General features: G+C 39.4%; 1 protein-coding gene and 1 long non-coding RNA gene across 4 annotated transcripts; one reads left to right on the forward strand and one right to left on the reverse strand.

The window, feature by feature from the left end:
* LOC102295726 lies at window positions 1–20865 on the forward strand. Of its 2 annotated transcripts, XR_006055418.1 has the most exons (3): window positions 765–2256; window positions 16189–16287; window positions 20057–20865. It is a non-coding gene; the product is annotated as an uncharacterized LOC102295726 (long non-coding RNA). The 2 variants fall into 2 exon arrangements; XR_006055417.1 differs by having other exon boundaries at window positions 1–2256; window positions 16189–20865.
* Window positions 19403–26194, reverse strand: trim13 (tripartite motif containing 13). 2 transcript variants are annotated; one of them, XM_005942172.3, is made up of 2 exons: window positions 25926–26194; window positions 19403–25228 (listed from the first exon to the last, which is right to left on the reverse strand). In XM_005942172.3, exon 2 carries the CDS (start codon window positions 25220–25222, stop codon window positions 24014–24016), a length of 1209 nt encoding a protein of 402 aa, XP_005942234.1. In that variant the 5' UTR covers window positions 25223–25228; window positions 25926–26194; the 3' UTR covers window positions 19403–24013. The 2 variants fall into 2 exon arrangements, with proteins under 2 accessions (XP_005942234.1, XP_005942235.1); XM_005942173.2 differs by lacking the exon at window positions 25926–26194 and adding an exon at window positions 25361–25919.
* Window positions 26195–26337: the final 143 nt, after the last annotated feature.

Here is a 26337-nt window from a genome sequence, read left to right on the forward strand (position 1 = left end):
AGATGCCTTGCGGGACGTGCGAGACGTCCACCTGTCAGACAGACAATAGGGATGACGCATTAAACAAGCAAAATCAAACGTTCTTCTTGCATTGCATTGTTTTAAACGTGTTAAGCTCACCTTTTCATTCTGGATGCTTGGCCCAGTGTTAATTGAATTGAATTAGTTCCTCTGCTATGCAACGTGGACAACTTTTCGAATGCATCTTATTTACTCTTGCTTCTGCTGCTCTAACAAAGTGGATGTTGGCTTTCCAACACATCTCTTTCCACGCAATGAAAGTAACATCTTATCCCACAAATAGGATTTCTTTCAAACTTCAGTTCTCGTATCATCATCATGAGCATTTTACCCACGTCAAATCTTTCCAGTCGTGTTGTTTGTCTTTTGGACTAGTGCTTCTGATCCAAGTTAACCCACTCATGCAGTCTTCACAGTCTGTGAGGTCATGCGTTTATTGTTGTGTTGCTTTGGCAAATCATCTGTCACGGGCCTGCATTTTGATGCTATACTTGTTTACCAGCGAAAATTCAGTTTCAAGGGAGTTTTGTGAAACCATAAGAGCAGGCCTCACACTACAGGCCTGTTTTGCACTAGGAATATCTTTACCTGTTTAATAATGTTGTTTTGTTGTGAGAACTTTGTCGCACTCATCAGAGATGCGTTTTGTGATTCAGGGTTGTTGTTCTTTTTTTAAGAAAAAGAGAGAAGAAGAAGAAAAGAAAAAGAAAAAAAGAAATCATCCGCAACCTTTGAAATTTACTTCCTCTTCGCCGAACTCTGCAGCGTTTTACTTATATCGTGTTATCCACTTTATCAGAGCCTCTCACGTTGTCAGGTTAACGTATTTTCAAGGACATTGAGGATTTGAAGGCAGCGGTTGATTTGGGGTTTGACGCAAAAATGAACCAAGCGGACTGTCTCAAGCATATGCTGGTATGGTCGTCAAGCTGGAGGAAGAGAAGGGCGTCTTGATGGTGACTTCACTGACACCAACAACTTCCTGACGCAACGCTACTGTAACAGCAGCGGGGAAAACAGCTCACCTTTTCATCCGATGAACCAACATGATCCTATTTCTGCATAGTAAGCCGTCTCAGCTGCTTTTCTCCTCTCCGTTCCAGGAACAGCGGCGGGCTCGTTGCACCAAAGAATAGTCTGCTTATGCTTATATTTTTCACATCATAGAAAGTGCCATCCGTTACGCCGTACTTGTTGCACAGCTTTGCGATCCCCTTTGTTGTTGGACAACGGGAAATCGGATTACCTGGGTTTCAAGTGTGCCCCAAAATTATTCTTCAATCTTTTCTGTTGGCGCGGAGAAAGTGAACTTTTCTACAAATCTATGACAGAAAATAACACATCGAGGGAGAGCAAATGGTGGATGGGATTATTGCTCAAATGCAGTCCAGCTTTTACGCTGAAGGAAAGCTGAATTCGTTTGACAGCACAGGGTTGTTGTTTTTTTCTTTCTTTCTTTGAGTGGTAGAAAACTGGAGGACTCCTACTCCTTGCTGTGGGGGTAACGCGTTACTGAGCAACGCGTTACCGCCCTGCACTGTCCGGAAACTAGTTTGAAGTTGAAAAGGCGTGTAGGCTGCACGCGTTCTGCTTTTGAAGACCGTGGCTCGGCGAAGTAACAAAGAGAAAGCCCGTCTCTGCTGTGCGGCTCTGTGCAGGAACTCAATTTACCGAGACGCGCTGTATGCAAATGCACCCGTTCCTCTACACGCGCACGGGCGCACCGACCTGTAGTAGCCTGATCTTGGACAGCCTATCGGACCCGGGCACCGTGTGCCTTGTAGCCTTGTCTGCTTCACTTTGAAGAGATGCTGGTCGTCCCGGACACGTGAGCTGAGCTGTTGAGAAGACTTTGTGGCGGATTTGGATGAGGGTTTTTTTTTTTCTCTGTGCGTTAATGGCCAGGCGTGCGAACTAGGCTATGGTGCGCTCAGATGTGTGCGTATGTATGTGTGTGTGTGTGTGTGTGTGTTTTTTTTTCTTTCTCTCCCTCGGTCGCTCTGTGTATCCACCGCTCCGCCTCCTCCCCCCTTTTCGCAACATTGACGCAACCAAAAATACTGGAACAAAAGAAACAACTTCCTTGAAGCTTTGCTGAAACTGCACTTAGTCGGTGAATAGAAGGTTGTTGTCAACTTGCCTGGATGAAAATGTCGATGTGAGGGTGTCACCAGTGGCCGGCTGGCAACGAGAGAGATGCAGTCGATTCCTCTGAAACGCGCCCAGGCTTATCCAGTAAGTGCTATTAAACATTCAGTAGAGTAATTTCAACTTTTGCTGTGTGACCTCTCGACTAGTTGAGTTTGCTGTACGCTGTCAGTCAACGCAAAAATAAAGAGTCGTTTTGGTCGATTCTCCGCGACGCCGGACACAAAGTAAAGTCTCTCTGAGGTAATGTTGGCGACCTGACGAGGTAGAGTATAAGTTATATATTGTGGCAGACGAATGTGCACGAATGACAAGTTTATAGCCTTCTCCTTTTCAACAATCCGGCTCTTAGGAGCCAGTGACAACAAGGCTTTAACTACACTGCTGTCAATAAATAAATAAATAAATAAATAAATAAATAAAAAAGATCCGTCAAATGTGAACGAGACATCAGTTTGTTTGAGGCAAATGTGACGGGGGCACTATTAGAAATAGGTTGTGCACTAGCAAGTCTTGAACACGGGCTACCAGTTTATTATTGTTATTCATGCAGCAGCCTTGAGCTGTCGCCGGTTGCACGAAGATCCCGGTGATCTTCAAACATGTCCACAACGGAGCAGCAATGCGAGTGTTTTTATTGATTCGATTTGCTGTCACCGTTTCAGATGATGTGTCTAACTTTGCTTTTAAAGCTTCGGTCCGCAGTTTGGGGCGGACGATCACTCCGCTTTGTCGCGTCGCTGTTTTTTACTGCATGAACAAAGGACTGGATGGAGTAGTCGGCTCGGCACAGAGCGTCGGTGGAGAGCAGGCGGGCTGTTTACAATAATAACACGATAGCGGTGACGTCACGCAGACTGACAGCAGCCTCAGCCAGTGCGGAGTTCGCGTAGCCATCAGCAACACGCTATATTTGGAAAGCGGTTACATCATCGGGATACAACAGTGGCCCGTGGGGGGAGGGACTTCCGCAGGAATTCTCGATTTGTAGTCCAGAAGCAAGACAATGAATAGGCCTACATCAGTTGTGTCTTTGCAGGGTGAAATCAAATTATTTCAGACCTTCTTTGGATTTCCATAATCTGCTCACACTCTCATATTTCTAAGATGGTGTGAGAAGTGCCTTAGACACTCTTTATGACTGTGGTACTACAATACCAGTAGGTTCAGGTAACATATAATTGAATCATAACATCTCAATGGAAAATGTAAGGAGACTATCTCCGATCGGCATTCTTCCAGTGTATCTGCTAAAATTGGGGGTTTGGGGAAGGCTTGCGAGGCCGATGTTGACTTTGCATTGGTGAATAATATTTTCCAGCCTACTTAGTAATGTTTACTCCCCCAACATAGTAAGTAACGGTTCCCTAGTAGTAGTAGTAGTAGTAGTATTGCTATGATACCTGCACCTTTTTTTAAGTCAACTTGAATATAAGGATTGCTCCTCTCACACAGCAGCAAAGTGACCACCAGACGTCAATAAGCAGATTAACTGCTGCCTGTCCTCAGTCTCCTCATCCTTAGCTAAAGTGCCTGAGGTGAAATGAAAGAAATTTGTTCAAATTTTGTCAGATTTTATATACAGATCAGCATCGGTAAGCCTACTACATGCTACACAGTACTCAGAAAGCTGTGGACTCCAAATCGGCTGCATAGAGCAACTTTGTTGCAATAACACACAATCTGCTTTGTGGCAAGCAGCATCACTGGTTTCCACTTGCTATACTGTTGTACACAGTGGTAACCTTTGAGTATTTAATGTATTCAAATGTAATGTTAGATGAGTATTTTCTTTATTTCAGGCCTCATTAGTATCAGTGATACGTTCTCTGATATCATTCAGTCAACCTGAAACCAACATTTAATTGAGTTAAGCGTGTCATACTCAAATCTAGACACTTTGTTTTTATAATAGCACAAAGTCATTTATTAGTAACTTGAATTAGATGTGATTGTATGTCCCTTTAATGTAAACAATGGCATCATGTTTAATGAATATTGCCCTTTCATCAGCTTACAGCAGGTAAGAAAAGAAAACAAAAAAAAAAATTAAAATCTGCACTAATCTAACTAAACTGACTTATTTTCAGAGCTAGAAAGCATTATGCTACCTAAGGACTGCCGTGACTTCAGTGTGTTTCCCATAAACCTACAGGCCAGTGTTTTGGCATCAAAGTATAGTACAGTATGTGAGTAGTGTAAATTCTAATTTTCTCGGGTATGGAAAGCAAGAACAGTATTTGGTAATGTTCCAAGCACATTGGGTACTTCAAGATTAAGTAATAAATAAATAAAGCGCATTAAAAAACAGAATGTTCCACCACTGTGTGTATATCATTTTCAATATATTACTGTCATTCCAGTATTTACTTGTTTCACAAATATACATCATGTAAAATAACAGCTTTTTTCAAATGTGGTCTTGCATGCATCAAAAGTTAAAATTTTTCATATAAATAGGTTTAATTGAAATGTTTCTGGACGCAGGTAAAAAAGTGAGACAGACATAAAAGCAACATAATCTCAACGCCGTGACTTATACAGTGTGAGCGTAGGAATATTGCTCAGTGCCAGTAAATACAGTTTATGAAATCTGTCAGAGGCAGTAGTGGTTTTTAGATACATGCCATTACCTAAACACAGTTAAATGTCATAGATAGCATCTAGCAGAGAGCTCGCAATAGACTGTCAATAAAAGAAGGACTGGCCAGAGGGATGTTTTTATTATGTGAGTCTCCTTTAGTCTTTTGAATGCCACTAGAGTTCATAAATGATATTAGACACTCTATAGTCATTTTAAAACCGTCTGCTTGGCTTTGTGAAGCTTTCGCAGAGACTTTTTGGTGTATTTCTTGTTCTAGTGACTCTAACTGTTACAGGATTTTAATTTTAATGTGCTAATTTGATTAAGGGGCATGCAAATATGCATATAAAAATGATTTGTTTACATTGTTTTTGTATAGTTTGGGTCTTAGAAGACTTGTGTTGATCCTGCTGTTCAAACAGTACTTGGCTTTATCTTTTTTGTCATCCTCAAATTTAAAGAACATAAGCCCAAATATATCGGCAGTCATCAGCTTGAGGCAATGACCCCAAAAAAAAAAAAAAGAAAACACACCTAGACAAAGTGCTCGTAACACCCAAGGTAACTCTACTGCCCTAAGATTAACTCTTGCTTCTGTTTAGACTTCTCTGTTATCCCTCTCACAAATCTGCCTTGAAAATAAATAAATAAATAAAAATAGGTGGTGTGGGGTGTGGACAGTTTAGTTGAGATTTTTTAAAAAACAAACTACAAGTTCAGGAAGCAGCATGAATAATGTTTTGTTGTCAGATTTATATTTAAACCTACCTTGAATGGAAAACGGCTCTCATTATGTTACACACCAACGAGGCCACTTTGACTCAGGATGCAATAACACATGTCAATGCGGTTATGCTCTATTTTTTTTATTTTTCATCCATCAGGCATGGGATCATTTGGGCTTTTGGCACATGACTTCACATTTAGTCTGGAAAACACAGTATCATCATCAACTGGTATCAACAGAAAAAGTGTCCAAGAACACAATTTTAGGATGAAAATTAGGCGACTTGTGCTGGCTTTGTGACTGATGCTCATTGTTTGCAGACTGCATGGAAGTCTTTGCTTATCCTTTGGCTAATATAGAGAATTTCTCTGCTTTAGCCTAGCCTTCCGTGAAATCCCTTTTTCTACTCTATCTGCATTACCACCAGGACAAGTATAGTTTGTCCCCATAATTGTCCTCTGTTAGTGATATCGCTTTAGCCTGTCCAATGAATTGTGCCCACTTAATTTGATTGCTGTGAGAATGTGTGTAAGCTTATGGAGTGAACAAGTGAAAAGGGCTTCTTGTGCTGTAACATCTGAACTTGCTGGCCAAGCATGTGATAGTGTTTAGAAGAATTCTGGCTGTTAGAGTTCATCTTTTTCTCTTTTTTTAAAGTGAGTTTTGCGTTCACCTGAGCAAGTTATCTGTCAAGTAACTTTATTGAGCGAAAGTTTGTCATAAAGCAAAATAAGAAACATTATTTACATGCAAACGAGTCGCATGCATGTGTGGAGTGCACGTGTGTGTGTGTGTGCCAAATTTTAAAGCACCCAAGGGCTAATGTGACCACCTTTCAGCCTTTGTGCTAAAAAAAAAAGGTCAGAGGTCTCTGTTGTGTTTTCAGGATGACCTGCTAGTGACTATTAGCCATTGACAAATGTGATGTCCCACAAGTGTGCGGGCCGGACCCCTCCAAAGGGGGAGGTGTCGTAACACGCCCCACGCTAACCTCCGAGCCAACCCCACCTCAACTAGTGCATACACACACGCTCTGCCCTGCTGACAGGAGCACAAGGGGGCAGCTGCTACAGATGTCTAGAGGGGGAGGGGAACCAAGGAGACATCAATGGAGAGTCTCTAGTATGGAGTTTTCTGTGGGGCTCATTGTGTTCTCTAAAGACCAAGACGAGGGCCATGTTAATATAGTATGCCTATGGTATCTTCAGCTTCGTTTCAGGCTGCGTTGGTCATAGGGCTGCCTCGTGCATATGCTGCTTTCAAAAGGAACTCTACTTTGATCCATGCTGCCAAATGTTCCTAAATGTTACACAGCTTGATATTTACCAAGAAGAGTGGCAGAATAAGCGGTTTCTCTCCTTAAAAGTACTGTTTAGTCTCGAGTCTAGGATGAGGTGATATTTCTTTGATTTTACAGTGTGAATGGATCAGACTGTAATTAAAAATTACGATTATCCAAATTACACTGATACAGTGGGAGAAGGGGAAAAAAAGAAGAATTAATTTCACAACCTGCTCTGTTGTGTTGGTTGATTTAATCCAGCAGGCAACAATGTGCCACAGAGAGCTGACAATGTGCGTACACTCTCCGATCTGCAAACACCTAATGCTCCTGAGCGACGTTAAATCGCCTGCAGTTGCCTTAAGTTGACAGAAATGCTGCAAACTTTGTGTTTTCTGTGCTACACAGGTGTTTATTCCTGATTTAATACCACCCTTGACCCTCACTCACCCCTTTTGGGTGCTATTAATGTGCTTTTTTTGTCTTTTGGGTTTATTTTTTTTTTAAATAAAGAACGATATATTCAGTCTGTTACTACTGCCTATTTCCCCACCTTTTCATATCACGCAGCCCCAAGTCTGGTGGTGGTGGTTTTGGGGGTGGGCCTGTTTTTGAAGCACATGAATCAAGTGAGAGAACCAAAATAATGTGTAAAAACCCCTCACTGAGTGGGTAGCGGTTGAGTGTAACAGCCAACCATGCACACGAGTCATCTAAACTGAAATCAAATTATGCTGAACTAAAACTACCCCAGCGTAGCAACTTTGCAGCCAGGTTTGCCTGCAGTGGTCAAACACCATGATACGTGACACTGTGGCTCTTGTTCGGCGCGTCTACCAGAGGACAAGGGAGAGCTCCACTCTGTCTCAACCCTCAAATGAAGAGATGCATTATGATGTGGATTTCATTTAGGCCTGCAAAAAAAAGGGGGAAAGAAAAAAAGAAAAAAAAAGCTGCCGTGGATAACGGAGCAGTCTGAGTAGCATGGCTCATTTGTGTAGTGACATGTGACTTGTGTTTTCGTGAGTCATAAGGATCTCCTGCCTAATGGAAGGCAGTGTGTGCTCATGTGACGGTGACACAATGCAGGATGAACTGTATAGTGTTCACCAGAGCTCAGCTTGGCTACTGTTTTGGCACTGCTAATAGAGACCCATGAGGGTCTTGTTAATTTTTATCATAGTGAAACCAAACAAACCACAGTGTCGGTCACTTTGGGGTTTGGGCGATGATGATTACGCTTTTTTTGTTTGTTTGTACACTAAGGATCAAAGCTGGAAGCACTGCAGAAATGCATGCATGCACTCGTGTGTATGTTTGTGTGTGTGTGTTTGTAATGTCTATGAGTACTGCATCCTATTCTTCCCATGGTCATAGTGGTGTTTTTGCTGGCTCATCCCTGCCTCTCCACATGCCTGTTTAACAACACAGAGCTCCTCCTTACTGGCTTCCTGTCCAAACCAGTTTATCTGTAAACAAGTGTGTTTTTTTCCTCTCCACCCTATTGTCCACACTACACCAGAATGCATACACAATGGGCGCCCTCTCTCTCCTGGTCTGCTTTTGTACTCAAAAAGTAAAAGGCATTATGTTTTTACTACAATATACTGCAATGTAAAGAAATTATGTGCTTCCTGAAATGCTCTAAAGACATATTAAGTATTTAAAGGTCATTAGCACGAGTCAAAATGACTTAAGGCACAGTTAAAAACTAATAGCCGTTGCCGCTAATTCTTTTTTCCAGTGGAACCAACTGCTCACATAGCAGGTGAATGCTATGTGTTGTTATTATGTGTGCATTGGGATGAAATGGCTGTCTCTGTTTATCTTGCCTGAGGTACACTATGCTACAGTAGATGTGATAACAGTGGGGTTATTGTAGTAGAGCCCAACCCGTACGTGCTTTGGCTACCGCATGTATACTACAATGGTACGTGTAGTTATAGAGTGTTGCCAATCTAATCCTAAATTGAGAGAAAACGGTTATCCCATTACTTACTTATAGAAGGTGTTATTTTAACAGAAATGTCCAAGCCCACTTTAAAAGGCGTGGAAATAAATCAGTGAAAAGTTCAAAAGAAAAAAGTGTAGCCTCGCTAAAAAGGAAAGTTAATTAAAATTAGGCACAGCAATATGATGTCACAGCAATTTAAGATAAGAAAGCAATGTTTGAACTGTGGAAAATAAAACAAAGCCAACCTCAGAGTGTGATTGAAAAGAGTTAGGAAGGAGGACTTTAACTGCTGTCTGAGCCTGTGTTACCTTACTCAGTCAGTGCTTTTCTTTTTTGCTCATTGTTACATTAACATTATTTGGTTTCCATCTCCATAGCCTCGGGACTGTTACTTGTTGACCTATAACACAGATGTTAGACTTCTGTCTACAGTATGCTTAATTTGGCTATTCTTGTCTTTGATAGGCCTGTCACTCCAAGGCAAGCATTTTAGTGCTAACGGCAGATAACCACACCATCCTATAAATGACTAACCGGATTTGAATAGACATTCATAGTGCTTATATGAAAGATGGTAAGAGAAGCATGGGAGAAGAGAAGTAGAGAAGTATTTCAAATTCTTATGCATCTGTAGGAAGATGCTTTTACATGCTTTGCATGGGATCGATCCTCCTATATACAATATTCTATGGCAAGTATAATTAGAAAGATTGCTTATACACTGGCAAAAGCCTTAAGAAGAAATAATCAGTGAGTTGGAAAAGAGCAAACTATTGTAACCACAAGCATAAGTGCAACATCCTTGCTATTTTGTTGTGGGTCACTATGGACTGAATTTGCTCAGTGTAGCCAGTACAAATGGATATAGTTGCAGGTGTAAATAACTGTAGCTCTCAGTAAATGTTTATTCCTGTACAATCATGCCTGGTAGGACACATTATGCGTGTATTTCTAACGATATAGATTTTATTCTATGAATATAGGCCAGCTTGTATTCTGTTGATTTTTTTTTTACACACACTCTTTTATTCCCACTTTTACTATGTATTTAGACAGACTGCAATGTTTTGTAAATAGTGCGCAGTCTCTACTAAGAGTATTCGTGTCATATCAGAAATCCTCGTATGAACTAGTTTGAACGAAAAGGGTTTCCCGTTAGTTGCTGCCGTAAAAGACACTGCGAGGCCTTGAAGAGTTAATTTGTTGATCGCTGCGGTGGGCTGCGAGATCATTCGAGAGTGCATTTTCAGCAGCCAATCAGCAAGCAGACTCGACACCGTATTTAGCCAATAGGGCGAATGGAAGGCTCTATCGAATTTGAATGAGACAAGTCTTTCGGCGCCATTTTCGAGTGAACAGCGATTGCCTCGACAGCTGCGGGTAGAGGATGCTGCGAATGTAGAAAGCTGTTCCGAGACGGGGGGGGGAGAGAAACCAAGCGCTCAAAAACTGCGCTTTTAGAGAAGGAGTCGTGTTATTTCAACGGAAACACAGGTAATTGTAGCCTCAAAATATTTAAATTGATTTAACTGGAGTGCACGAACGGACTTAAGGCGAGGAGTACGTGAAAAAAAGACCGCGGAGGGGAGACGTTAGCCATTTGGCCAGCTTTGCCAGCTTGTACTTCTTTAGCAGCTAGCCTACTAGCTTAGCGTGCTAGCACGTAGAGAGGGATATCTGACTTTGCTGCACTGTAACGGTAAAAAAAAACCGAGAGCGGGTCGTTTTAGTCAGGAGATGAGGAGGAATTATTTGGGTGAAAAAAGACTTGATGGGAAATTATACCACACTGAAGACGCGCTTCAATCGATTGTTATTAATCAAAGTGAAACTATAATGGACTATTTATTTTGCACTGGAGCTCAGTTTTGAGCGGGAGGTGTAAAAGCTGCCAAGCTGGAACAGAGGCGAACTGCATTCGGCAGTGTCAACAAATGCACACGGCACCTACGCTGGCTTAGGAGGGGGAAAAAAACCCCGAAAGGAGACCGGAACAGACACAGTGCTTTTTGTAGGAACTTAATTTGACCAAGCTTTTTAAGTTGAGACAGGCGTTTTTTCCGAGCTGCTAAACTGCATGTGTGATGTTGGAAGTGTTTTGTGGATCGTTAGACAAAAAACACCTGGTAAGTTTATTATTATATCCCTGTATGACCTATATCCCTGTAATGCCCGCAATAATAATGACGGAGTTTTGTTTTATTTCCCTATCTCTGTCATGAAGTGGCTACTAGCGTTTTTTTTTCTGTTTGTTTGTGTCTGGCCGTTACTAGTGACAGGTTGTGTTATAATGCAACTCCGATGACTAAAATATGACTTTATCTTATCTAGAGTTGAGTACTTGCTTTAAATTTGTGCCTGTCAATATATTCTAATGCCTTAGATTAATGTAAGATGATCCGTGTGGCTCTTAGCCAAGGGACAACAATCATAACTCGCGACATGATGTTTCTACTTTAATAGCTGTGTTAAAGGTTTGACGAATGGCTGTCACAGCCACTAACGAAGCAATAAAGTTGAGGTAAGGTTAGATTTACAAAATAAAAACGCACAAAAAACGAGGAATTGGTAGTTGTGGTGATTCCCGTGGCATGCTGTAATGTTAGGGTATTCGGTTCATTGTAGTTTGATGTAAAAGACTTGGAGCCACTGCTCGCTGCCTCCCTTTGCCCCTTCCTTTCTGCTCTTACTAGCGTCGCAGCAGTTTCTGTGTGCCATGGACCCTGATTTAATTCAAATAGAGTGAACCGGGGAGGGGAAACTGCGTGGTCTAACCTCTAACGAGTGACCGAAAAAATGGGCCCAATCATGACGGGTAGGGGCTATTTTGTGACCTTTTTTCAGTATTATATTTATTTAGTTTTTAAAAACGAACAGGACTACTCGAGAAATAAAGCATATTGACGGAAAAGAGAGGCTCCATATAATTGCGCGTCTGAACCCGCCCTTCTACTTCCTTCCAAGTCGAGATCGGTTTAATATGTTACATAATGTGAGGCCTTCGTATCTTTTGCAGTGTAGCCTTTATTCATATAACTACGTATTCACATTAGTAAACAGGTGATCTTGCTTAAGATTATTTGAAAAAACAAAACTCTTTCAGATGAGGGATCTACAGAGTGTAGGCATCCCTTTCCATTTTTCTTGAAATGCATTTTTTTTCTAAGGCCATGGCTTACTAATAGCATTTTCCCTGGATTTTTATTTTGTCACACATATTCTGCAGCAGTAAGTAATTGTTTTAGGTTTGCATGACTTTGAATGAAAATGTAACTAAATGGTTGGAAACAACAAAGTTGTCTTCTGTGGAATTACATATTACACCCATAGTATGATAATTATTGTAGAAGTGGGGCAACATTTTTAAATGATTATTAATTTATTTATTTTTATAGTGAAACTTCTAAACCAAGATTTTGTATATTTTTAAGGGTAATTGGGTTGTGGAAATGAGGGAAAGCCCTTTCAAAGAGACATCAGAGCAAAGAAGTGAAGGAGGAGAAAATTACTGTACAGCATCATCTGGTGTGTCAGGCTTACAAGAATAGTAGAATTTGTGGGATTATGAAACTCTTTGAATAGTATGATGACTTAAAATGTGACCGGCATGTGATCACCAGTGTTGGGAATAATGCAGTACCACGTAGTGTACGAAAAACTGGAACTCTATATTTAAACCAAGTTCCCATTTCATTCTACTGTAACTGCCAGTTTGGAATTACAGGTTTTAAAAATGTTTCATTGATAATTAAACCATATGTTACTCCTACAGTGTCAAAAAGGCTAATTGGGTCACTACACTTGAGCAGAATTAAAGAATGGGTGTAAAGTAGAGCTTGGACAATGTAGGCATTTAGACACCTAATTGTAAATATTTAATGGGATTCTTAACATTTGTCTATCTGCTTATTTCGTACTAAAAGTTGAAACTGTCAGCCTGTTGAACCATCGTGGTGTCAGTTTAGCCAGAGAGGCAGTAAGTTTTTAAGCTATGTAGTCAAATGTTTGTAATACTTTAGGTGGATGAGGGTATTGCTGAGTACTTGGTTGTTAAAGTGTAATTATAAAACAAAGTCACACTGAAAATGTTTTGTTTCAAAAATCGAAAAGTGATAGTGATTATAAATGACACTTTGTTTCAGTGTAGATTATTATGAAGTGTTTACAATATCTAATTTTGTCTAGTTTAGTTGAAGTGGGCTTTAATGTTACTATATTAGCTGCAGCATGAGTAGTTATTTGTGATATTAGTATTGAAGGGGGAAAGTGAGAAATTGCACCTCTAATGTCTAGAAGAGAGCGGGCAGCACCTTGTCAAAGTGAAATTTTATGATCAAAATATAGTATCAAAGTAATATTTGGACTCTTGCTTGCTGGTAAATAGGTTTTAAAATGTTTCTAATGTGCTCATATAGGTAAAGTGGGTGTAAATATTTACCTCATTCTTTTTCATTTTAGAGTTACAATGCAGCATTATTCTACCACCCCTCACAATCCCTTAAAAAATATTAATGCAGTGCCTTCAGTTGATCTCTATTAAAAGCTACAGGTTTACGTTTCCTCTCAGTTCTGTGGTATTTGCCTTTTCACACTCTTTGCAGAGCACCGATGTGCTGTTTCAGACATTCTGTGACTCATCATTCTTCAGACCCCTCTGGCAAAATAGGCTCCCACCCCCCATTTCCTGATAAACTGTGACTCTCTACTTGTACTTGCTCACATGTGCTGTAGCCAGACTGCAGAGAACCCCCACCCTTCTCTCTCTCTCTCTTTTTTTTTTTATTTTATTTTTTTTTCTTGCAGTGCAAAGTTGATAGTATTCAAATTTGCTGTGATAGGGACAGCTTTGGATCTTCCTTTTTTCTTTCTTTCTCTCTCTCTCTTTTTTTTGTTTTGTTTTTTTTTTGTTTTGTTTTGTTTTGTTTTTTTTTTTGTTGTTTTTTTTAAACACTTACTCTAGTTGGCCTTGGCTTCAGCTCTGCACCATTAAATAGAAGCTGTCAAATGGTCAGTCACTTTTCTGGAACAGTTTTAAGCACTGGTCATTCTAGTTAAGCCTCAAGCTTAGATGTGATCTTTTGAGAATGTGTGCTGATTTGCATGATGATTTTTCTCTCTCGCTCTCTCTCTCTCTCTCTTCCATCCTCCAAAGCATATAGTTTAAGGCTGATGGTACTAGTTACAGCTGCTAATTGCCTTGCCACATCTTTAAATACTGCCCTTCTATTGGCTTTATTATTATTTTCTAAAAATGTATTTTTGCGTACACTAAGTGCTATAGTGCATATAGCCTTACATTTCTTTAACTAAAAAGTTGTAAGGTTAAGCAGTGTAAGGATGAATTAATCTGACTTTTAAAAAAAAAAATTGTCAGTTTTATGTATAATTGTTATCGTTTCATCATATTTTTTTGTAAATCTGTTCAGTGGGGAAGTGCACTTTTGAGGTCATCCTAAAGTAAGGTCATGTGTCTCGAACACTGAAGTGATTAGGCTGGTCTGTGTTCAGAATATTAGTCATTTTAAAAGGTCCGGTACAGCTCTCTAAAACATGTATCTTTAAAATATATATATATATATTTATTTATTTATTTTAAGTGAAGTTGTGCCTCAGACAGCACGTTTAGAAAGGTATCAGCTGTTACAATGCTAGGGAATAATCTACTTGATGATTACATTTTAGATTTTAGGTAAGTAATATGATAACCTCCTGCAGCACCACCAGTAAGATTAAACATGGCAAGAGTCTGCCTCCTGGTTAGACACATGGTGTTTTCATTGGTGTTTTTCTGTGGCACAAACTTTTTTTTCTCAGTTTTTTTTTTCTTTTCTTTTTTTTTTTCCCCCACACAAGGGTTATAGAGTATCTCACAGTATTAACTAGTATGCCGTCAGATTGAAAAGCTTTAATTATCCAAAAATATTCAAGGCATTTTTATGTTGTTATTTTTATTTTATTGCTCTAAAACAAATTACACCTCACCCACTACCCCCAGTAAGGGAATGTGTTTGTGTTCACATAGACCAGATATTTTCATACAGTGTGACAAACAGTGTCTTATTTAGTTAGTGTTAAGTTTTAAAACTATTTTGGTTTATTTCCAACAGTAATATAAACCCATGTAATTTTGGGTTTACTGCTTTATCTTGTGTCGATTCACTGGTGTGTAACTGTCACTCTAGCTGTAAGCAGATAAGTCGAGCCTAATAAGGAACCTGGTGAAAACGACAATCATTCTTGTAATGTTTTGGGGGTTTTTTTGTTTTTGTTTTTTTTAACAGACTTAAAACACACAATAATCATAATACACTGTTTGTGTATTTATTTTTTTATTTGTGTTGTTTAAAGTCAGCCAACTGCAGCAAAACTTTACATTTTTTAAAAGCCTTATTTTTGGCAGATAAGACTTTTGCTTGTGTTGTGTGCTTAACTTTTTATTTTTTTTAAACACTGAACTAGGACAAGTTACTAAATTTCACCTAGACATTTGTGCTTTAATAAGCAAAACAACAAAAACAAGTATAGTCTGTTTGTGTAATTGCTGCATGAGTGTATGGGTGTGTGATTCAACTCTCTCTCACTTTGCCTTTCCTTCCTCTTTTTGCCCCTCTTGCATATGTAAGCATGCACATTCAACATACATGCTTACTTAGATCCTAATTTCAGTCTTACTCATCGATCTGTAAGTACTGCTTGAGTGTAATGAAAAAACTTCAAGCAGCCATTTTAAAGGTTGTGGTAGTTGGGATTTTTTTTTTTTTTTTTTTTTTCATTTTTTTAATATTATTTTTTTCAGGGTAGTTGGAGCCCAAGGTTTTCTTAACTAACCTCATGCTGTTGGTCAACTATAAATCGGGTTCTCAGGTCGAACTTTTGATATTGCATCACAGTTTACAGCATTGTCTGCATCCTGTTTATGGCTGCTCTGTCTTTTGCAACAGGAGGAGGAAACTTGAGAGAGTTAAAGTATAGGAGTAAAAAACTGGAGAGACCAGAAATGTATTTGGTTAGTACTTAGTGGTACTCAGTTGAATTACTGTTTATACTGTAGTTCAGGTACAGCAGTTGTTTGGATTAAATATTTCACCACACATTGTGGACGTACTTGTATATTTAGATGACAGACACTGCTGTTTGGCATGGGGGAGTCTTACAGTGTGGTCCGTACTTTCTCTGGAAGTGGTTACAAATGGCTTTAACTATAAAAAAAAAACACTTAAAAAAATAAATGAATGGAACAATGAGTCAAATTAAGCTTTGCATATTAGTTGATTGTTGTTTGCACCAAATTAGTTTGTTTGAAAAAAATATTGCTGGAGCTTCTAGGGAATCCCAGTCACTGCTTTACATGTGTGAGTGGCCATGCAAATGTAACTGGCTTTTCTTGAATTAACACATACTGTCATTACAGTACTTTTTTTAATTTTTTTTATTTATTTATTTTTTGTTTGTTTGTTTGTTTGTTTTTCTAGAAAGGAACAAAGCAGTTCTTTATTGGTCGCATCCTTGGACTACTGTGAACAGTAAAACTATTCATCACCTTCTGAGTTGCTCTTAAACAGCTCTTAAAGGTAATCTGCCTCTTTTTTCTTTTTTTTTAATTATTTTTTTTCTTCCCCCATGACAGTTGATTCCTTTGTTGTTTTGTGGACTGATCTATTTTGTGTGGAGATGATGAAAAGATCTCATGCTGTGTAAATATTGCCCAGTAGTTGGTGAAACATTTCATCATTAATTGTAAAGCTGTGGCACAGTGAACACAGTATATTTTTACCCTGTGCAGTTGTCTTGCCATATGCAGAACAACAATGATTTGGCTAGGCTAATCCCTGATGTTTATCTGGCTTACATGCTACATGAAACGGATTTGTAATTGGGTAAGGATATAGCTTGCTTGTAAAATGGAGAAGAAAATGTCTTAGTGTGGTTCCATGCACTGTAACTCTGGGATGGCCAAATAGTTTTAATCAGTGATATTTTTGCAAAGACCTTGTCACATGGATGGATGTGATTGCTGTTCCCTGTTTTTTTTCGCAGTTGATGATTTCAATGCGGATCTCCCTTTATTTTGTGCTTGTACTTGCAGAATACTCTGTAAAACAGACCAGAAGAGGCTAACCCAGACCACTTGATCTGGGGAGGTGATGGGTTGTCATGTCCATGTCCCTTTTGCCCTACTGGGTGTAGGAGGTTACTTGACCTTTCAACCTTGGGGTCAGGTGACTCTTTAAGGTCATTGTATGGGTAGCAAGTGTCTGTAGGAATGGGTTAAAAAGGCTGAGCAGAGAAGATGACATGTCTGGGCATGCTTCCTTTAAAGGAGAGAGAGAAAAATAGGGAGAGGTTGGAGTCAGTGATGTGAACAGTTCCACCTGGACTTGGAAAGAAATGATCAGCTTATAAGGAAATTGCACAACTTACCTGGTTTGTTTCTTTGTGTGCTTTTTGTTAAGTATTTTAGGTTTGTTTGATTGCAACTTCAGTGTAGATCAGGCTGTTCTGCAAAAAAAAATGGTGTGTACAAACTAAATATGAGATGAGAAAATTATACATGATTATTCTGCAGGAAAGTAGATCCACTGTAACAATAGTGGGCTGTCATTGTTTTTATAACTAGCAAAACCTTTTTGTAAATCAGTGAATTAATTTTTCTCATAAATTTATTTATTTATTTTTTATGATTTTAAAAACAATGTCTGATGTCATTTCTCACCTGCAGCTTTGCAGAGCACACTCATGTCTTCTGTCAATTTTTTTTATTTTATTTTATTTGAATGGCTATTGCAAGTTATTCCGTTTACAAAGCTTAAAAATGGCAAATCCCTGTGATCGGGAAGTAAGTGTGTGTGTAGCATTTCTGTTTGAAGACTAGTGTCTAATTTTTGTTGCACTCCTAACAGGCAGTGTGGACTTTATTAGCCTAGGACTAAAACAAGAATTTGCCCCACAAATCTGGCAATTGCACAGTCCTGGTTTGTAGTTTTAAATTAACAGCAGCTTCAAATGTCTTAAAACTCTGTTTTCTTGGTAACAATCTTATTTTTATTCTTTTTTGTCATTTAGGTGCAAAAAATATTTTAGGTATGCATGATATCAACTGTAAAATTTGAATTGAGGAAGTGTTTAATTTCATACTGACTTAGCTTGTACTATGGTTTTGGGTTTTTTTTGTTTTTTTTGTTTTTTTTCTCCATGTGTTTTTTTTTTTTAATGTTAGGCAATAAGGGACATTATCTGTGAATTACAGGCTAGACTTCTACTTATAAACTGGGTAAGTAGAAGAGGAAAGTGGAAAGGGGGCAAAAAAAATACACCACACTAAGTGGTCTTCACTGTTTTTCCACCCACCTGCCACTCTCAGGTAGGTCTGGCTGAGTTGTGCTGTTGCACCTGTGTTGACTACATTGGGTTACGCAATTGGGCTGTAATCATGAATGCCTCTCATTAATAAAGGTGTTTAATTTGCCTAAAGTCAGAATCACGCGATGTCCTTTAGATATCAGAAACTTTGCGGTAATGGCACAGGAGGTAAAATCAACATTTCTTTGCAGGCTGGTATAACAAGTTTTAGTTTGCCAGTCATCATAGTTCAAGTTGCATCTGTTTAACACTTTATTGAGAAATACAACATGTTTGGGGATTTTTAAAGTCAAATTCAAATTAAAGACTTTTGTCTGTTACAGTATAACCGATGAAAGCAGTGCCTTTGTGCCACTATTGTTGTTATCCCTACTCACACCTTCATTATCACATGAAGAAAAATGTTTGTGGCTTTTCTTTTCTTTTTAGTCTTTCATGTGAACTAGACTGGAGTTTGTGTGAGAAAGAAAACAACTGCCGAACTTATCAGTGTCTTTTTGGAGAGGAAGTATGCAAGAGACTTTATCAGATTCAGGCTATCATGTCCATTTCAGACTAAGGTCATAATTACAGGTCCATTGAGACCTCTAGTGGTAACAATTGTTGGCCTAAATCTCCCATGGGATTATTATCGGGATAATGTTTGTTTTAACACCTTCTACATGTTTTAAGATTTAAATGTTTTGTTGACATTTACTACAGCAGCCTAAAACTTTTTACATCAAGGGTGGCATATTCTTCAGTTGAAATAACTGGAAGATGTTTTATTTGCTGAGCTGTTGGGGGGGAAAGTTGTTGTTGTTGTTGGTTTTTTTGTTTGTTTGTTTGTTTGTTTGTTTTTTTTTGCATTTGCATTTGCTTTCATCTGCATTTCAGATGACCTATTGTGTGCTGGCTCCTGAAAAGGCAAAATATCTGTTAGTATTCATGTGAATTTTATATTTGTGGTCTCTCCATATGACCCCCTTTCTTTGTTTGAATTTTAATTTTTTAAAGTAAGCTATTATTCTTATTCTTTTGATTTTGCCCTAGTTTAAGATGAATTTTAAACCTAAGTTATTTTCAGTAGTTTCTATGGAGCATGAACAGTGAACTGCACTATATGCTAGCTTTACACTTGGATGTTTGAACATCTGCCAGTAGCACTAATGGGAGTGGAATGAAAATGCAACAATAGTTTGCAAGTTTACATTAGGGAGAAATTTAGTAATGATTTCTGACTTTTAGAAAAGTGCCTTGTCAAATAGTTTTACACTGCTGACATAAATCAGTCCTTGCCTTATTTGCAAGGGTGTAAATAAATAGTCATTTAATTTTGACTCCTACTTGTGTTTTTTTTTTTTATAAAAGTAGATTGCAAAATCTTTAAACTTCAGATGTAAAACTATAAGTACATTACGAAGTCTGTGGACATTGGTGCTCCTATAAGCTGCTTGGCTCAAAGTTGAGGGGAATCCTAATTGTAGAGCATACAATAATATTTCTGTATTTTAAATGTGGCAACAGTTTGGGGAATAAGTCTTCTAGTTTCAACAGTGCTTCATGCATTGAGCAATATTTATAAAGAAATATATTTCCAAGTTTTGTGTGGAAGAACTCCACTGGCCTACACACAGCTCTGACCTCAATCCCTTGGAACAGCTTGTGGATGAACTGGAGGCCGACAGCTAGCCAAGGGTCCAGGCCTTATCATCCAGCATCATTGTCCGATCTTACATTGTGGCTAAACTGGTGCAAATCTTGGCAGCCAGGCTTTGAAATTGTGATAAGTGATTTCCTGGAAGAGTGCAGCAGCTTAGTAATGCCCATACAGTTTTGAGATGAGGCTTTCAACAAACGCAAGAGTGTGAAGCTCTCCTGTCCACATACTTTTCAGCACAAAGAACACTTTAATACTTAATGTTAATATTTTGAGAATGACTTCTGTATTATATTAAACCTTTTCTCTCTCTCTTTTTCTTTTTGTTTTGTGTGTTTCAGATGCCGAGTCTCCATGGCCACTTTAGGAGAAGACTGGAAACTTCAATCTGATTCTGGTGATCACCTGAATGTCTTTAGGTGGTTTAAATAATAGGTAATGGCTCTGTATCCATCCGTAAACATGTGCTAAGGATTAGAAGGCCAGAAGATGAAGACGGCGCAAATAACACAGAAGCAGAGACTGTTTTGAATGGAAGGACCGCAGCAGCAGTTCTGGTGATGTTGTAGCAGCACGGAATGGTTTGTGGGTTATACTGAGATGCAGGCCATACTGTGCTGCCGCACTAAAGCCTGAATATACTACATAGCTATTATCTCACAGTCTCTCCACCAAACATACTGTTGCAGTGAAAGCTTGAGGTAACAGGTAACATACTGTCATTTTTGCAAAAAACAGTAGTCTTTACTGACTTGAATTAATTTCTCATAGCCTTTCTTCTCCCTCCCCCCAGCTGTGATGAGAAAGTTGTTTGGGCTTCCCCATTCTCATTTTCTGGTCGCCTTACTGTAGCAGCACGTAAATATTGGAGTTAACACTCTAGCTGAAGTCTCCAGTATTGATCGTACTGCTGAAGCAAAGCGGGCCACTCACAATCACAGCAACTAACCACCACTGAGTGTACTCGGACCACTCAGGTGGTGGCAAACAGAGGCTGGCCTTTAGAAATGTTTACAGGTACAGGTTGACTCACTGATTCTTACTTAATGTCTATTCCATATTGTATTGACATGTAAAATATGTATACTACATTTTATTACACTTCACTATTATGTGTAAACCTTTTGAGAATAAAAACGTTTTAATTCTGTTTTGTCTGCAGTGTGTTTTCAAGTTGTCATGCTAAACTTTTGTCGGTGTGGTGTGTTTAGTAGTCTTTAGTTTAAGGGACAGGAAAAGCGTTTGTGTTCCTGATAGCGGAAACTATTAACGAGGCTTTAAGAAGCGCCGCCGTCCTTGGAGAAGAAATGCTCACAATGGCCTGCGTGGCCTTTCTGCAGCGCTGCTGGGATATTTGGGCCTATTCAGCAAAGCGCAGTGACAGATTTGCTTCGGATTCAAATCGTTACAATCATGCTTGGATTGTCGCCCAAACACCAGGAGTGCTTCTGAAAAATCAAGATGAATTCACTGTCTGTAGTGTGTTTAAAAAAAAAATAAAATAAACAAAAACAAAAAGAAAATACGGTTTTAATATAATTTGGGCTCAGTTTATTCGATAGTTTTGGTTTTTTTTAATAACTTGCTTATAGCGGTCAGAATTTACCTTATATTCTTTTGCATTATAAGTGCCTTTATATTTTTAATCTATAGCGATATATTTTGTGCACTAAATCTGCAGTTGTGCTCGGGCGGCGGGCTAAGCCCTCCATTTTAAGTCCTGCCAGGATGATGCTGACGATGATCCAGATTCAGACTCATAAATAAAAAGCGTTTAACTTCGATTTACAGGCCTTTGCTATAGGATCGTTTAAGCTGGTTAATATCTGTATTCTTTCAAAACATCACGTAGGCTTTATGTGAATGTATAAATTAGAAAAGATTAATAGAGAAGTTGAGTGCGTTGTTACACTCCTCTGTAAAGTTATACATACCAGACCTTTCCGTTTTTTTAAAGTTTGTATGAAACAAACTAAGTGCTTGCATTTTCTTTCTTTTTTCCTTGGGAACAGTGAATTCTGTCTAGTCCAACATTTCCCCTTTTACTGACGAAACGCAGCTGCAGCAGTTTCCTTCCATTTGGCCTTATGCGCTTTTTGTTGTTATTATTATTATTATTAAAAGTTCAGAAAATCACGTATTTATGAAACTAAGAGAAAAACAGAATTGGTGCATTTAACAAGGGTGATATTTATGAATTTCTAATAAAAGAGTCTCAGGGATTTTATTATCCCTGATTTATTTCTTTGCAAGAACTTTTGAGTTTTACGAAATTATACAAACAATATAACCCTCCTACTTGTATATACACATTAAGCATATTTTATACCATTCATGCGGATTTACTAAATTATCTATAATATCTTAATCTTTAATATTGCCAAGACTATACGGTGGACATAAAACAGCTGTGTGTGTGTGTGTGTGTGTATTGACAGGGTAGGTGGGAAAGGGGGGAAAAATGTTACTTATAATTTTGGAAATATTTATATCTTGTCTTTCTAAATGCTATGATTTAAATGCTCAGTGTTGCATTTAAATTCCATTATTTTGCGCATTGGAAAAGCAACAGACTCCGCACACATCAAAATGTGGAAGCAGCGATAATCGATGTGCAGTCTGAAATTCCCTATAGTGACTTAGAATTGTTTATATATGCATTTTTATCACTGCTGGTAATTTTAAAAAATGCATATTTACCTGCTTATACCTTTCGACGCATTTTATTACCTTTGCCTACATTAATATACGGCTGTACATTAGTTCCCATATCCACCCCCACACCAAGAGAAATTGGTTCCTGGGTAAAATTTGTACCCGCTAATGAGAAAAATAATGGGAAAACTCATTATTCATTAAACAGCAATTTAAAAAAAATTACAATGGGGTTTAAAAACGTCCCAGAGTGCTGGAAATGCTCCAGAAATGTGATATTTGCTACACTGAAAAGATTATTCACAAATTATTTGAGTATTTAGTGACCGCCGATTGTCCAGATGAGAGCTTGGAGTTTTTTATTCTCACTTTTGGTATAAAGCGGCTGACCGTGCGCTGTCTTTATGGCCGTGTTAAAAAGTCAGTTATACAGCCGCCCAGTAGTTTTGTTTCATTTTTATCTAGTTAACATTTAACAGGCTGTGTTTATATTTGCGTGAGATTAAAATTAAAAATTAATAGAGACTCCTACTTTTATACCCATGCTTTATTTGCCTGGCAACAGAAAGCTATATATATGTACATGCGTGCCATGACGTAGATCCTGAATTATGGTCAGTGCTGACATCACTGATTCGCTTTGTGGCGTGATCTTATGGAGTCTCCCTCTCCAAAATGCATATAGGGAATACATAAACAACAGGATAACTGATCTTTAGTCACAATCCACTGTCCTTTTACTCTGATCCATTAAAAAAAAAGAAAAAAAAAGCCAAGTATCTGATTTGAGTTAACCCAGATTAATTCAATTTAACCACGTGTTTTGAGTTTTAGGCCTCAAAGTTACTTTCATTTCTATTCAGACGCACAGCAGAAAACCAGAGAATATACACACTTCTATTAATTACCCACTCTGCAGGATTGACTTCACTGTCTGGACACAGTCATGCAATGAATGAGTCGCATAACAACAACAAAAAATAGTATGCACGACTGCCTGCAGATCTATGATCTGACAGACACCTATAAGGATGTAAGGTTTCATCCACACACGTCAACGAGCGGTGTGATCACCGGGAGCTGCGGTGTCTGCAGCCTGCTGAATTTTTCACACGGGCCCTGTTATGTAACGCTTATAACCTTGAAGAGGCTGCAGCATCACTATGGCGCAGAAGCCTCTGTGGGAGAGAGGCCGTGGATCACACTGCATTCTTTCATTACGCACTTGCTTACTTCATCGAATTGCATTTACATGTATACATTTGGAAAAAGCAGCCAGTTCTGAGCTGTCGCATTAAATAAAAACAAAGAGTTGACTCAAAATTCTCAGATTTATTTGTGAAAATCACGTTGAACAAATATGAAATGATTTTTTTTTCTTTTTTAGGAAAAAAAAGGAATCGATTGCACATGGAAAAAAAGTGAATTGGTGTTTACTTGATGAAAAGACTATAACCTCAGAGGATTAAGGGTTGATTCGTTTGATTCTATGGCTTCATCGAGGTTGCAGCTTGTTCAATAAGGCAAAAAACAAACAAACAAAAACAACTAATGTAAAGAATTAGATGTTTTAAAGTACTCGCTAGAGTTTTACATCTCACTTGTCATGTCTAAATTATCTGACAGCTGTGAGTTAACGCTATCTAGTTAGTGGGTAATTTATAACTGTCAATAAAGCGGGCAGTAGAGTCGATTAACTGCATGATATATTTCTGACCTGCATCAACCACATCTATGTAAATGTCCTTGATTTCCTGGAGGCACGCACCGGTATGTGCAAAGACAGAGAAAAGTGCAGCGAGAAGTGATTCAGCCTCCCTGGTCACATACGCTGTGAAGGTGTGCGGCAGCAGCAGAGACAGCACCAACGAGCTGATAAGTGTGAGGATAAGAATGCTGATCCATCTGGGCACTGCCATGCGTTTGTTCCCTATTCGGTAGGAGCCACTCTCATGGGGGACCGACATCCTGTCCACTTCCCTGAGCCTCAATGAATCCCAGTTTTTAACGTCGAAATTACGCACAAGGGGACCGACGTCCATGTCTTTCCGAGACGGCAGTGGAGTATTGTTAAGCAGCTTTAACTTGTCCCGGAACTCTTGCATCTGCTGCAGAAAGCACAGGGTGTCGGAAACGCTCCCGAAAGACCCAGCGATGCTGAGCGCGCGTTTCTGCTCCTCCAGCGCTGCGCTCAGCTTGCTGATCTCCGGGTCGTATGCTTGCATCACCACCAGCTTTAGTGTTTCGAAGTCGGACAGGATCTCATTCTTTTTGCATTCAAGGGCACTGATGAGTTTCTCGAAATAGTTTTTTACCTTCTCTGCGTCCTTATTGACCGACAGAAGCGCCCTTTTCTTACTGGCTTGTAGTGTATCCAGGCAGGACAGGTAATCTGCGCTACGCCAGTTCTTCACCCCGCAAAGCAGCTCATCAAACGCCTTCTTTTCCCGTTCATACGCATCCTCCAAGGAGCAGAACTTGTGCCCTTCGTGGTCATTCGTCGCTGCGCAAAATCCACATATTAATTTCAAGTCGGTGGCGCAAAATATGTTAAGAGGCTGACCGGAGTGTTGTTTACATGCAGACATTTTGGGTATAACCTTTATTTTGCTGAACTTCTCAACTATCCCGCGCAGAGAGTAGTTGATCTGCAGGCTGTTTGCGCCGTTGTGGGGGTTCTCTTTGCGGCAGGTGGGGCATTTGAAAGGTGTCCTAAAAGCTGGACCTCGATTCCCCTCCAAGAGTCCCTCCAAGCATTTCTTGCAAAAGCTGTGTGAGCACAGCAAGACCCGCGGGTCCTCGAACAGACCGCAGCAGATTGGGCATGTAAGTTCCTCTTCTAGCTGCTCCATTGCACCCTGCAAACACATCATCCAGGCGTCAAATCGATACTCAATTTAGAAAACAAATGAAAAAACAAACCAACAACAAAACAAAAACCCAACAGCAAAAAAAAAAGGACACGATAAAACGCACTACACAATACGCACCCACTAAGGGATGCCTCCCCATAAGGCAGAAGATGCAATATTTGAACACGAAAAACAATGATGCAGCATCGCAAAGGATACAGATTTGGCTGTCACGTTCCAAATGTGTGTGGAATATCCCCATCCCGAAAGTGAAACCGACTCGGATCCCTGTACGCGCGTAAAAGCTTGGATTGAGCTCTGCCAAAAGCTCCGTTTGAGCAATTTGGGTCACGCAACATCCTGATTTTTGATGTATCTCAGTTGCCAGTTGGCGTTGTAAGAAACTTTTAAAAAGAGAGAGAGAGAGATCTCTGCTGGTTGAATGCGAATCAGAATAATCAGTAACTTTATAGTTAACAGTAAATCATTATCTCCTAGCTGTGTATTGCAAAATAGGACGGTGGTTAGCTGAGCTGAGCTGAGCCCCTAAATCCCCGTCGTCTAACCAATCCAATGCGACAAATTATCGACAAACAGCGCTCGCGTTAGAGTCGATCCTGTTGGCAAGGTACTGAAGGAGGGCTGTGACAGATTTTGCAAGCGCATAGTAACATGCAACTACTGGACCAAAAGATTCACTCACCAGCTGCTGACTGCTGAGACGCACAGTGCAACGCAATCATGGCGCTTGTTGCTGTGCAGACTTCGCCCTTTTCCGGGTTTGGAGTTAACCATTTCAGTGGCGTGCCAAATATTTTCTGCAGCATAAAAACTCCTCTATAACAGCGCACTTATAATTCAAACTGCACATAAATCCATACCGAAATGAAAACTATTGGCGTTTTAAAGCGATTTGACAGGTTTCCCCTTGAAGATCGGGGTGTTTACGTTTTTAGCCCTGCGGGTAATTTGCAGAGGATCCCTGCTTGTCTGTTGGGGGAGGGGCTGTTGCTATGCAAAACATTCCAGCGTGAAAAACTGTCAACTAGGTTTTAGTCGCAGCTTTGCCGTTGCACGTTTTTTTTCTGCAGTGGACTACTTCTGTCCCTCGTGTT

Source organism: Haplochromis burtoni, unplaced genomic scaffold, assembly GCF_018398535.1.
Source record: "Haplochromis burtoni strain Fernald_Lab_line unplaced genomic scaffold, NCSU_Asbu1 Contig_333, whole genome shotgun sequence".
Taxonomy (NCBI): Eukaryota; Metazoa; Chordata; class Actinopteri; order Cichliformes; family Cichlidae; genus Haplochromis; species Haplochromis burtoni.

Coding starts and splice junctions, on each gene's coding strand:
- trim13 (XM_005942172.3), bottom strand. CDS start 25,222: ATGGAGCAGCTAGAAGAGGAACTTACATGCCCAATCTGCTGCGGTCTG.